Raw genomic sequence first — 14,083 nt, forward strand, 5'->3', positions numbered from 1 at the left:
AATGAGCAAGGCAAGTTTGTTGGAAATGCTGTAGCCAGGGAAATATAGGAATTTGGAGGGAATTGGTGCATGGACCACATGGATTCCAAGTGGCCCAGTTGGGCAAGGGAGCCCAAACATCTAGGGCTACATCTGCAAACTGCAGGCCTGGATATTACAATAAGGAATTTATTGAATTTTACTGAACATTTGATGAATTTAATGGAACACTTTGTCAAACAATTTAAAGAGAACCTTTGTCAAAGCACAGCACACATTGATATTAATGGTATAGTAGGTCAGCTTTCCAGGCTATTTGTTGCTTATTAAAAATTACTCTTTGACAACTCCAAAATCTGAGGTTTTATTTTCCAGAACATACCTTGACACTTTCAGCAGGGGCTGTTCTGAATTTATTCTGGTAAGACTTAAGAGTCTCTGCTGTTAAGACGTATGGACCACCATTGCGCAAGGCTTGGAACTTTTCAAACAACTCTGGCTGATACTCAGAAAAGTCAAATGCTTCCACAACTCCAGAGGGAGTCTGTGCTAGGAGAGCTACTCGCACAGTTGGTGCCTGGTTGCGTGTACAGCTAATTTTCTGCATTTGAGTAATCCTGTTCAATATGTCTTCAACTTTTGACTCCAGCACTCTCTGAACATTGAATATATTTTGCCCTGTTCCAACATCCGAGACATCAAATCCAAGTATAACATCCAGATTACAATCTAGAAAGACAAAATGTGAGAAGAGTATAAATGTGTACCCAGAGTAGGGGAACATGTCACGGTAGCTGTATCAATATTGTTGAATAATTTTTTTAAAAAAGCAGAAAAAATATTTATATAACAGTTACTTATGGACTTGGTGGTCTCTCTCTGAAAATGTGGATCAGTTGAATCTATTTACAGTGAGTAATTATAGCATGGGGTGAAACAAACAGGTCAAATGAAGCCGCTTCCAGCTGGTTTGGAGGTGTAGTAACTAAATAACACACACCTCCAAACCAGTCAAAAGCTGCTCTGAAGCTGTGCTTCGGTACTTAGGGCTGGAGTAAAAAGAAGTTGGGATAATCCTTGGAAGTGGGCCATGCAGAGAGTGGGATTCCAACCTCCTTCCGGCCAGAGCAGACTCAGGCTGTTCTTTCATACCTGTCTTTCAGTTTCCACTAAAGATGAGCCTTCCTACAGCTTTTGGCTTGATTGAGCCCCTACTCTTCCCTTAGGAGTTTGAAACAGATGTAATTTCCCACCATGTCTTTTTAGACCAGGAGTGGGCAAAGTGCAGACTGTGGGTTTTCATACTGCCACCAGGGATATTTTGCCCCCCCCCCTTCAGTGAGTCAAAAATAATTTTTGTCCCAAAATCTCTTCACCCTTCCTCTTTCTGAGTCTGCACCTGCTCTATGTATGATATTTTCTATGTACAGGTTGAACAAATGGGGTGAAAGAATGCAGCCTTGCTTGATGCTTTTGCCTATTGGGAACCATTCTGTTCTAACAGTAGCCTCTTGTCCTAAGTACAGATTTCTCATCAAGACTATCAAAGGTAGTGGAACTCCCATGCCTTTGAGAGTGTTTCATAACTTTTTGTGAACTATGCAGTCAAAGGCTTTCCTGTAGCCTATAAAACACATACTGATTTTCTTCTGGTATTCCTTGGTGTGCTCTTAACCATTGTATGTTTGCAATATGGTCCATAGTGCCTCTAACTTTCCTGAACCCCTTTGGCACTCTGGGATTTCTCTCTGTGTGTATGTTTGGAGTCTAAGCTGCAGAATTCTAGGCAGAATTTTGCTTGCATGAAAAACTAATGCTATGATTCTGTACTTGCTGTAGTCTTTTTGTCTCCTTTTTTTGTGTGTGTGGTGTGGATGGGGATGTATTATTGGTTGTTTCTAGTCTGTTGGCCATGGTTTTGTTTTCCATATCATAGTTAACACTAGAGTTGATTCTGTCTGTGTGTATTATAGCAATTCAATCCTCTAGCCTCTGGAAACTTTTCACCCCTGATCTAGTCCCTAAGTTTTTTTCCAGGCTGAAATGTTTTTAGAAGGTTTGGTGCTAGGAAACTCATTGGCTTCGAGTATATTCTACTCAGGCAGACCCACTTTAGAAACTATGGAGATTATTGCACAGACCTCGCATGGGAATATCCCCGATGGGACAGACACATGTTTAACCCTCAATGATGGATCTTACTGTACTCTCCCATGGTTGGACTGTAGGCATCCCATATGCAGTCAGTATGGAGCCCGTATACAACCCAGGTTTTCAAGAATAGGAAACTTCCATTCTTGAAAAGCTATGGGACAAGCACGGGCTGCATATGGGTTATGGTCCAACCACAGGAGAATGAGTAAGATCCATCATTGAGAGTTAAATGTGCGTCTATCCCATCAGGGATATTCGTATGCAAGTCCCATGTGATAATCTCGTATAATAAGGTACACTAGTGGTCAATCTCATATTCCTTTGATAACAAGATAATTTCTAAAAGCTAGTAAATATTTAAAATATTTTATCCAAGGCCAACTTCTGCAGTTAGTATGTGGAAAAACCTGTATCTGATTCACTAGTTTTGCAAATAGTTGCTGATGAATTTTTAAAAAACTAGAAAATCAAAGTCAAAATTAGCAATACCAAATATGAAAGGAAGACTCAAAAGCACAACTGTAGATAGTAATCAGAGTGCTCTAGGGAGCTTCGAAGTAGAAACAGGAAAACAATCTTGCAATGGAAATATCCTAAATGTTGTTTTTTTAATTACCTCTTGAGACTTCTCCCACACCTCGGCACAGCTGCTCTTTCATGACATCATTCAAGGTAACCAAGACGGCCTCATTCAACTCCGAGAGTTCCTGGGCTGTTGCAGCCCTAAAACCTGTGGTGCTGTCACTGGAGAGCTTAGAAACTTCACCCAGGTCAATGTTCTTCACACCGACTGCAAACACCCTGACACCTTGTCGTGCCAGCCCTAAGGCAGCTGTCTGCCCATCATCCTCTGGTCTGCCTCCTGTTATAATAAAAGCAATCTGAGGGACTTTCTGATCCACTCTGCTGCCAGCCTCCTTTACAAAGTGTTTTGCTTGGATGTGTTTGATGGCTGAGCCGGTATTGGCAATTCTCCCTCCTTTGTATACGATTTTCTTCACCGCATCTAAGATCTGGTCTTTGTCAGTGAAGTCTTTCAGGAAGAATTCGTCACTCACATCCGAGTTATACTGCACTAAGCCAACTTTAATGGAGTCACCTTCTTCATAAATTGTATCAATTATTCCATATACAAAGTCAACAACTTCTTGGAAATTATCTCTTCCAAAGTTGATGGAACTATCCAGCAAAAAGACAATGTCTGCTTGCTTTTTACCATCTAAAAGGTTTAAAAGATAAGCAGATGTTAAAGTACATATTGAAAAGACAGTTTAGGCAGAAATCTGCAAAATTTGTAGTAGGATCACAGACCTCTTATAAAAAATAAAACTCACATAATCTCTAGTCATTTTCACAGATATCTACCTGCATTTACTTTGCAAAGAAGAGACATTTTCAGATTTTCATAGTTGTGAATATTAACAACAACAAAAATAGACAGCTAAACTCTTCTTCATTTACACACTTAGTGATTACTAGTCAAAAGCCAAACAGGCTAGTTTCTAATGCCATGAATCAAAAGGCCACTAAGAATACAAAACCATGGGCAAGTAGTAGTAGTAGTAGTAGTAGTTATTCCATTTGTAGAGCTTTTGTAGACTTGAGTCTACTTCCTCACATCTGAGGCAGCAGACTTAAGTCTACAAAAGCTCATGCTGCCAATTTCTTTCTGTTAGTCTCAAAGGTGCTACAAGATCTCTCTACTCTCTTTGATTCTACAGACGAACATGGCTATATCTTTGAGGCACGCCATGTCCCCAATTTGGCATTTTTCCAGCCCCAAAAGGAGCAGCAAAATGCTGCTCCTTTTCAGGCTGGAAAAAAGCCATTCTTTCTGCCATGGCAGTGGCTTTTCCCTGTTTCTGCGGCATGGTGCATGTAAAAGCTGCACTGCAGAAATGCCATGACACCGCCTGCTGTGTGATGCCAGCTTTGAGGTGGTGTTGGGCATCTGGTGTGCGTACGCCATGCATCCACGCCACTCCAAAGTCGGCTCTTATTCCTGGTCTGTTTTGCCTGTGAATTTGAAGCCTTGCACAGAGATAGTGAAATAGCATGAAAACTGTGACACCACTGAGAAAACTCAGAATTCTCATTCAAGTTATTGGGAGAGGCAAAGGATAGGCATAGTCTCTACTCCACTGTTTTTACTTTCAGACTTCCAGATTTGAATTCATTTGGAATTTCAGTGCTGATTATATTAAATAAAATTGAGCTCTTAATTTTTAAATTTCTGTCTTTCCCCTGCTTGTCCTTTACATGAAATTAAATATACTTGGAATAATCAAAACCAGTATGAAATGGAACTGGGCTATCCACTAGCTCCTGTTGTTACTGCATGATTTGTACAATTGATACAGGCTTGGTTCCACCCCCCCGGGGGGGGTAATATAATCTGAGGACTAGGGGTGAGGTTAACAACATTCATGCTTCTCCCAAGTTTGGATTGTCCCCATTAACCATGGACTTAGGAGGGAGGGAGGGAGGGAGGGTATGAGCAAGGTCCTTCCTCTCCCTGCAGAAAGCAAAACCAGGAATACAGTGGAGGAGTAATGTATGTCTTTTTTGCCTTACCACCACCATCCAACCAACTGCCAACTAGATGTCAGCTTCCAAAAGAGATGAAGTACTATAGATACATGTATATTCTGCATTACAGAGCAGAACACTTTTTTCTATCCACAGTTCATATTGGCAGAAAGAAACAGCTGCCCAAGTCTGGAAAAGCTGGCCACAATGAATACAATGATGAGTTTGAAGAGTAAGAATTTGGGAAAGGGAAGAAGAGGCTTGGGATTTGGATTGTATGAACAGACTGAAATTATCTTCACTTTCCCTCTTCCTCTCTGTAGAGAGTATACCTATCCAACCATAAAATATGAATGGTCACTAGCCTTTGTCATTAATGAAAGAAACGAATCAACCCATCATCATAATCTTTTCAAAACTATTTAGTTTTGCAGTTTTTTGTGGGTTTTTCGGTCTGTGTGGCCATGTTATAGAAGAGTTTATTCCTGATGTTTCGTCAGCATATGTGGCTGGCATTAGTTTGGGATTCTGAAAGTCTCCTCCCAAAAAGTTCACTCCATTGTAATGAAATATGCCAAAGGAACAGTTCTCTACATATTCAAGAGTGTAGAGAATTTTCCCCATTAAGTTCAGATATAACAAGGGATTAAAGTTGGTTATATTGGTTTAAAGCCAAATCTCAAGAATTACAAGCAAACAGCTAATCCTATGACTTTTTACTTGGGAGCAAGACCCATCAGATTCAAGGGACCCATTCCTAAGTAATTGTAAATGGCATTGCAACATGACAGCCCTGTTGGCCTAAAGAAGGGGTGTGTGTATGTGTGTGTTTAAAAAAATCTCTGTATAATCTGAATTTTGGATTTCTTTGCAATGATTTCAAAGCAGCAAATCCATTTTGTGTCAGGGGTAACATTTTTTCCCCTTTTTCATTTGGTTGTAGGAGCTCTGACAGTGAAAAGAGACAGTTAAGGTATCTGCCTGTACTATTCTCACTCATGCATATGTCATTTCAATAGCTTCCCACAACTATAAATCTGATTAGCTTCCACTAAAAATCCGGTATTCCTCCAATGCTGCTTTTGACATTGTGTTTTGAAATGAGAGACTGACCGAGAGGGATTTCAGTTGGTGTCACCGGTGGTTCTTGAGGTGCCTCAAATGATGCAAAGAACCTTTTCTCTATTACTGGGAGTTCGGCAAACTCTCTCACAATGAATGCAGTTCTGGGGTCACTGGTAATGCTTTGCAGTTCTGCGCTATCTGCATTCTTGGCTCCCACACCGAGGCTCTTAATCCCTGCTGACTGCATCACAATGGAAGGTCTTCTGACATCATCCTGGGATCTCCCTCCAAGCAAAAGAACTAAATGCTGTGGGACTCCTTCTTCTCTTCTGCTCCCTGCAGATTTGACAAAGTAGTTCCTCACCACGTAATCCAGAGCTTTCCCAACATTCAAGGGAGTACCTCCTCTGGGCCGTAGGCGGCGTATGGCTTGTAGCACAGAATTCTTGGTTTGGTGGGTTTTTAAGAAGAACTCAGGAAATACATTATTGCTGAACTGGACGACACCAATTCTCACTTTACTTGGTCGAACATCTAGTTGCTGGACAATTCGGATAACAAAATCTCGAACATGAGCAAGGCCATCTACCCCAACGTCGTCAGAGCTGTCAATAAGGAAGACAATGTCTTTTGCTTCACTGTCAAAATCTGCATAAGGGGAAAAATAGATATGGGAAAGTGAAATGATGTAGGGCTTCTCACAAACACAAGTACAGGCTTTGTATATATATATATATATAGTCCAGATTCAGTTCTTGGCAATTCCTGTTTACTGGATAGTAAGTAGCAACAGTCAAAATCTTAAGAGTCATTGGCAGTCAGAGAAGACAAGGCTGAGGCAGACGTGCCAATGGCCTAACCTGACATAAAGACAACTTTGCAAAGAGCAGATGAATCAATTAAGCTGTTTCAGGCCTGCTTGCACATACCCATACATTTGGGATACTGATGCCCCTGGCTTACTCATTCATTCATACACACACACACACACACCATTCACACACACACTCTTCCTAAATCTTCATTAGATTAAGATCTATATCCTAAATTTTCTAAATCCAAAAATAGATAAAACAGCATAAGTTAAAACATACAAAATATTATCATGGCAAAATGGAACTAAATAAACTATAATATGTCAGTGGTGTTGCCAGGAGGGTGCAAACCACACTGGGTGACACCTCAGAGGACAAGCACACCTTGCGGGAGAGCAGCAGCTGATCATGTCCCCAGTTCCTACCACCCTTCCTACATTGTTTGTTGCCATGCTTCTCAAGGATGATGAAGCCAAGGCACTGGAGAAGTAGGGGTGCTCACATGCATGCATCCCTCCCACCTTCTCTGGTGCCATCACTCTCTCAGACAAGAGAGCCAAGGCACCGGAGAATGAGGAGAGAGCACATGCATCTCCTGCCTTCTTCGCCTTGTTTATGAAAAGAATCCCAGGCTGATGAGAATCTTTGCAGTTTGGGACTTGTTCTGTGCAAAATTCGCACATGGTTGTTTTTGCATAGAAAATAGCATTTTCTATGCAGGAAACAGCATTTTCAGCATGGAAAATAATATTTCACTGCAGAAATAGCAATTCCCATGCAAAAAATGACATCATTGAGAATTTATTCTTTGTAAAAATTGCACATGGGTGATTTGTATAGAAACATTTGCTGAGAAAACAGCAATTTCTATGCAGGAATTAATATTTCTGCATTGAAATATTTTTCATGAGGAAAAAGCTGTTTCCTGAACAGAAAATTCTGTTTTTTGTGCAAAACAACCATGTGCAAAGTTTGCAAAGAATTATAATTAGCCTTGGAAAACTGTGTCACTGTTAAAGTCTTTCTCACAGTAGGAAGAAAACTGCTGAAAGTACTCATTGTTACCTTCAAGAAGAAACTTAGGGAAAAGTTATATCCATAGGCCCACCTAGTTCTATCCCCTGAACTAGGGATCCTCTCTTACACACTATGACCAGAACTATGGCAGACTGTTTAAAGGGCAACTTATGGATGTTCTCATTTATTCAAGAAAAATGTTCTTTACAAGGAAGTAAACAATTCTGAACATGAGAATAATTATTCTTATTCAATTTGCACATTTCTTAGCTAAAAATTAATTGGTGCAAAATATATGTAACCATATGGATAGAGGGTTATAGAGATTCCAGTTGGTTATCAGCCACTTACTATTTTTTCATTCTTTACTTTGAAGACTCACCTGGAAGTGTAGCAACCCCTGCCTACAAAGAATGGTAGCTGTGGTCCTGTCACTAGTACAGAATAAGTACTAAGGTGCCTGGTTAGTTAGGAGAAGCTAGAGATAGATTTTGCTTGAAGCATCATTCTGTGAGCTCTTTATAACCAGGTGACAAGAGGCCAGGAAAGAATTTTCTGTAGGATGGTTGGTGGGTGATAGAAAGGAGAACATGGAGAAATTATTTATATGAACAATAGCATAAAGCACCCTTACCTGTAGGGCGACTGATATCACCAATGAGTCTTTGTATCTGCTGTGTTGTTAGGGTTGTAATAGGACTTATCAGCTTCTGTTCCAGGCTAGGAAGATCCTGATAGGTTGACACCTGGAACACATACTCAGGACTAAGAGCTATTTTGACCATTTCCTCTGGATCCACATTCTTTCCAATAGTAAATGGAGCCACACCAACTTGTTTGACTTCAATTGCTGGGTCCTCTACATCATCATCAGGTGAGCGGGAAAAGAGGAGTATTAAAAACTGAGGTGCACCTTCTTCTATCCGACTTCCTGAGGGCCTTGTAAATATATTCTTTGCAACATATTCAAGAGCAGAACCAAGGTTCACTTGTCTCCCTCCTTTGGGTCTTAGCCTTCTTATTGCAGCTTGAACCTCTTCCTTGGTAGAGTGTGCATTCAGCAGAAAGTCAACTCTGGGGTCTTCACTGAACTGAATTACAGCTATCCGAGTATTATCAGGACCCACATTCAAATTGCTTACAAGTCTCTCAATAAACTCACGGATGGAATTGAATTCAGGAGCTGCATACTGGGAGCCATCAATAAGGAATACAACATCTTTCTTTCCATCTCCTATAGAAAAACAAAAAACTCTGCATGACACTAGTACAAAGAACAACATACTAGCAAATAATTTTAAAATACACACTTTTTAAATTACCTTCAAGTTGATATTCATTTTGATTAACAGCAATATAACACAGAAAATTGGTAGAAAGCTGATAAAACTATTCAGTTCTTCCTGGAACCTGGACTGTTGTGCTACATTACTTGGATGCCAGATTATATGCCTTCAGATCATGCCTGGGATCTGGGCCTGTGAGCAGTCAGCAAAGTAGTCTCTGAAAGCATGTTCTGATGTTGATTGACAATTTTTTGCTTATGGCAACTGTGATTTGCATTATATCTAAACTGACAGGCCTACATGATGGTCATTGCTCTGTTTCCATGATAGAAACAGAGGCACTGAGCAGATGGAAGATAAAATCAGATAAGCAGCTCTAAAGTATGGATTGCCTTTTGTACATATGGAAGCACACATCAATTGGGTCATTATAAACTATATTTTGTTCTAATCACCATCTGGTGTGATGTGTGAATTTAGTTAATCTACAACTTTGAGATAGGAACAAGATGCAACATGGGGACCATTGTCCTTATACCTTGTTGGCCACCTCCTTCACCAGTTTATGTCAGCTTGAGGCCACCACTAGATATAACTGGGTCACTGGAGATAATGCAGTACATATGTGCAGTCGGGACATAAGTGCAAATAGTAATGATCAGTTCTTGGTCTTTTGACTAAGATCAAGTGTAGTGTGTGTAGTAATTATTTGTATCAGTGTGTGTATGTGCATGCACACACACACACACACAGTTTGTTCTGTGCTTCGGATGCAATATGTGAAAAGTTTTACAGTTTTGAAATGTCACCTAGCAATGTCCTCAAATGTTTTCTAAAATTTCTTCAAAATAACTGGAGGATAAAAGAAATGGGAAGGCGGGTGCAATATACCAAATTTCTCTAGAAGAAGAAATTATTCAATAGTTATTTAGAAATGGGGTTATCTGTGTTACTCCTTTCTCTTTTCTAAGATTTTTAATCTTCTTTCACTACTGTTTCATCTTGCACAATACCTGAGAGCTAGCATCACTCCAGGACATTTTGGGAAAAATGGTGACCAGCATACACACATGTGAATGTGGTCACAGAGGGAAAGAGAGAGGATATCAGAAAATTCTGAGGAAAGTCTTCGAAGTGGCAATGTTTGCATATTTTGGTATTGCTTCAAGCAATGATGGGGAAAGACACATCAAGTCCTCTTGATGCACATGATCAAAACTACTGCCTATGGTAGTCTGAGTGATACTGGACAGTGTCCACAGAATGTCTCCCTCTGCTTCCACTGACTTTGTTTGGCTCATGATCATATTTTCATCGGGTGCCCATTATGCACATCATTATACAGCAAAGGTTCAGTAGTTAAAAAATTTATCTTTACCTGGGCTAGGGAGTGGAAAAGTCAAGTCTGGGGTCAAAGCCTCTATTTCTGCCTTGGTCAGCCGAGTCACTCTTTCTGATATGAGCTGCTGAATGTTGCCCAGTTCACTGACACCAGAAACAACGACAGCAAATTCAGGAACAAATGAAATTGCCTGCAGCTCAGCGATATCTGCATTTCCAAAGCCAATGCCCAAAGGCACTGCACCTCTTGTCTTCAGATCCAAGGCTGGCCTTCTGACATCATCCCTTGACTTTTCAGCAGTCAGGAGGATCACGAATTGTGGGACACCTTCAAGCACCCTGCTTCCAGCCTGCCTTGTGAATATATTATTAACCAGGTAATTAAGGGCAGCTCCTGTGTTAACAGGAGAGCCTCCCATAGCAGACACTATCTGGATGGCCCTGATCACATCTGCCTTGTCTGAGTACTCATTCAGAAGGAACTCTGTTTTGACTGTATTACTGTATTGGACCACAGCAATCCGGACTTTGTCAGGACCAACCACCAGACCTTCAACCACTCTTTGCACAAAGTCTGTCAGCTGTGGGAAACTACTTCTGGTGCCATCAGAACCATCTATCAGAAACACAACATCCTTCTTCTGAACTTCATCATCTGTTTGAAAAATGTGGAGGTAGGAGAGAAAAATACATGAGAATCATATTCAAGAAAGGAAGAAAGACAGACAGACAGACAGACAGGAAGGAAGGAAGGTAATTATGAAGACACACCAACACTGGTCTTTTAAAGTGAATTAATTTTGCATGGTTCTGCTGCTACCATAGTTAACAGAAAATTGGGGTGAGGAGTGGTGCAGGGTAGAAAGAAAAGGCAGCACCTTAAGAAATTAAGAGGAAAAACCCTCAAATGTACACAGGAATCACTGAAATGTTCAGATAGTGAAGGTTCACTTAATTCCTCTGAAGAATCCATGAAACTGACCCTGTGGATAAGTTTCTCAAGCTCAAATGCAGTGAAGTTTTATTTTTGAAATCATCTGGTTTCTGTGTACTTTGAAGATCCCTGTTTTCTTTGTTTTCTACTCCCACACTATCATCCATAGAAAATTCTTTAGCAATATCTGTTTTAAACAACAGGGATGGCAAGGTTAGGCCCTCCACATGCTGCTGAATAGCAATTCCCATCATTTTTCACTGACTCTGCTGGCTCAGGCTGATGGAAATTGCAGTTCACCAACATCTGGAAGACTGTACTTTGCCCACTCTGGTTTAGAAACATCTGATATTACAGCAATCCTCATTCACACTTGTTTCCCCTTCCTATACTTAATGCTGTGAATTGGCTATGCCATACTCCCTTGTAAGAAGGTTGGAGATTATAAGCCAAGAAATTGCATTCATGGTGCTACTGCCACCATTTTTGCAGAACAGTTGTGGGGGGAAAAACAGTTGATAAAACATATCTGTTGATATGTACTTTTCTTTCTGTTATATTCATAGTCACTTTTTCAATTTCTTTCATTCATTACTTGCATGGCTTTTCTCTTTTTTGAGGGGGCGAGAACAATCTTGGACCTCAGTGATTGGGAACTGGGCCAGAAGGTGGTGGAAATAACAATTACCATACAGATCTGTGGCAAAAGATGCTTTAGAACAATGGTTTTCAACCTGTGGGTCGCGACCCCTTTGGGGGTCGAATGACTGTTTCACAGGGCTAGCCTAAGACCATTGGAAAACACATATTTCCGATGATCTTAGGAACCAATAGTCTTAGGAACCGATGCTCTTAGGCTCTTCTATCCGGGGGGGGGGGGGGGGTGTCACCGCAACATGAGGAACTGTATTAAAAGGTTGAGATATTAGGAAGGTTGAGTACCACTGCTTTAGAACATCTTCAGGAATGTCCAGACAATACAAATGGAGCCCGCAAGAACTTTCTGGTCACCAGCCAAGTCTCCTCAGAGCAAATCTTTCATCTGTCACTTAGCAAAAATAGGAAGTAGCAATGGGCTCAGCTGGTGCTAAATCCATTGTGAGCTGGGTCTGAATTGCACAGCAGATCCAGACTCAGCTCATAGTGGCACTGGAATTGGTTTGCAAAGCATCCCACTTTTAAATCTCTTGGAATCAGCACTGCCTTTTATTATTGGGTGTCCATTGTAGCTCTGTTCAAAATAATAAACAGATAGCATACATTTTAATGACAAAGGAAGAAAGAATGAAACTGAAGAGATATATACCTGGTTGTCTGATTTCAATGGTTTTCAGTAGGTTGACTATCTCAGGCTGTATATCTCCAATTCTAGAAAGGGAGTCAGCATTTAGAATGAACTGCGGTGCATAAACTATTCTTTCTAATTCTCCAGGATCTGCAGTCCTGGATTTGATAACAAAAGTAACAACACCCGTTTGTTTCAGAGCATCAGCGGTCCGACCCACATCATCACTTGATCTTCCAGCTGCAAGAAGCACTAGGAACTGTGGTACACCTTCCTCAATCCTGCTGCCAGCACTCCTCACAAAGATGTCCCTCATTGCATAATCTAGAGCAGCACCAATGTTGAGTGCTCTCCCTCCTTTTATCCGCATCCTTTTCACTTTCTGAAGGATTTCTTGCTTGGAGGAGATATCCTGGAAGTTGAACTCAACTTGTACATTGTCACTAAACTGGGCCACGGCTACACGTATGGCATCAGGCCCCACATTCAGGTCAGAAATAATTCGGTGCAAAAAGTCACGAACAGCTGGAAACTGACCCGCAAGGTTTGCAGAACCATCAAACAAGAATAAGATATCAATCTTGTTGTCTGGAATTAAGAGGCAGTAAAACAGTTAAGAGACAAGAAAATAGAAGCACACCCCATCTCATTTACACACATATCTTATATACAGCAGATAAGAAATTGATATATATTTTTATTAGGAATAATTTTGGTTGTGGCTATCCTTGATACATTTGAAGAAAAAACCAGTGATGGAACTAAGCATAATGATGGTATAGTGCAGAAATAATTATTAGTCTGCTTTGAAGAATGCTGGCAAAATGGTGCCATCAGAGTAAGATCTCAGGGCAAAAATCCAGAATCACACTCAGGCCACATAGCCTGAAAAACCCACAAAAACACTCAGGGTACATCTACACTGTAGAAATAATGCAGTTTGACATCACTTTAGCTGTCATGATTTGTAGTTTTGTGAGACATCAGCCCTCTTTGGCAGAGAAGGCTAAAGATCTTGTAAACTACAAATCGCAGTATTCCATAGGATGGAGCCATAGCACTTAAAGTGGTGTCAAATTGCATTATTACTTCAGTGTAGATGCACTCTCAAAATGTTCAAGAAGGCCTGCAAGCCTCAAATACAGTAGGACGCAATATATTTTGAAGCAAATACACAGTTGGTGCCATCTCAAGATTACTGGGTAGACAGGTAGTGTGAGATAAGGCCATTAAGTCTGAAGGTTAAGTACATCACTGTTCTAGATCTTCCAGGAAAGTGAATTAATTATACTTCAGACTATGCATATTTGGTTACCAGCAATATCAACAGCTGTAAATTACAAATATCTCCTAAAATATAACAAAAGCAATACAAATATTTGCAAAGACAAATCATACACTTCCTTAGTCCTAGAAGCTTGTGCAAATGCTGTTTTTAAGCAGTGGAGTTACCAAGTATGGTGTCACTTGTTGCAGGAAGGGTGTGTGTGAGCCCCTGTTGCTATTCCGCCCCTGGGCTTTCTCCCCTGGGTTCAGGAGGAGCACACATGCACCACCCCTCTTCTAGTGTCATCCAGTGTGGTCCATATCCATCACACCCCACCTCCCCTGTGATGCCAATGTTTTTAAGTAGTGTCAAGAAGACAAAAATGTGAGGGGAAGCTAGATCTTTGATTGA

General features: G+C 40.7%; 1 protein-coding gene and 1 pseudogene across 3 annotated transcripts in view; one reads left to right on the forward strand and one right to left on the reverse strand.

The window, feature by feature from the left end:
* The window catches only part of COL6A3 (collagen type VI alpha 3 chain), a 128,826-nt gene that overhangs the window by 62,552 nt on the left and 52,191 nt on the right, over positions 1-14,083 (reverse strand). For all 3 annotated transcript variants that reach the window (XM_089478062.1, XM_089478063.1, XM_089478064.1), the window contains 6 exons: positions 12,427-12,993; positions 10,224-10,841; positions 8,194-8,793; positions 5,776-6,375; positions 2,750-3,352; positions 362-708 (listed from right to left, as the gene is read on the reverse strand). In XM_089478062.1, coding sequence (XP_089334188.1) covers positions 362-708; positions 2,750-3,352; positions 5,776-6,375; positions 8,194-8,793; positions 10,224-10,841; positions 12,427-12,993 — 3,335 coding nt within the window. The remainder of the gene's footprint in view (positions 1-361; positions 709-2,749; positions 3,353-5,775; positions 6,376-8,193; positions 8,794-10,223; positions 10,842-12,426; positions 12,994-14,083) is intronic.
* On the forward strand, positions 9,503-9,635 carry LOC149305379 (U2 spliceosomal RNA; annotated as a pseudogene).

Source organism: Sceloporus occidentalis, unplaced genomic scaffold (genome assembly GCF_023333645.1).
Source record: "Sceloporus occidentalis isolate IW3139 unplaced genomic scaffold, rSceOcc1.0.p SCAF_12, whole genome shotgun sequence".
Classification (NCBI taxonomy): domain Eukaryota; kingdom Metazoa; phylum Chordata; class Lepidosauria; order Squamata; family Phrynosomatidae; genus Sceloporus; species Sceloporus occidentalis.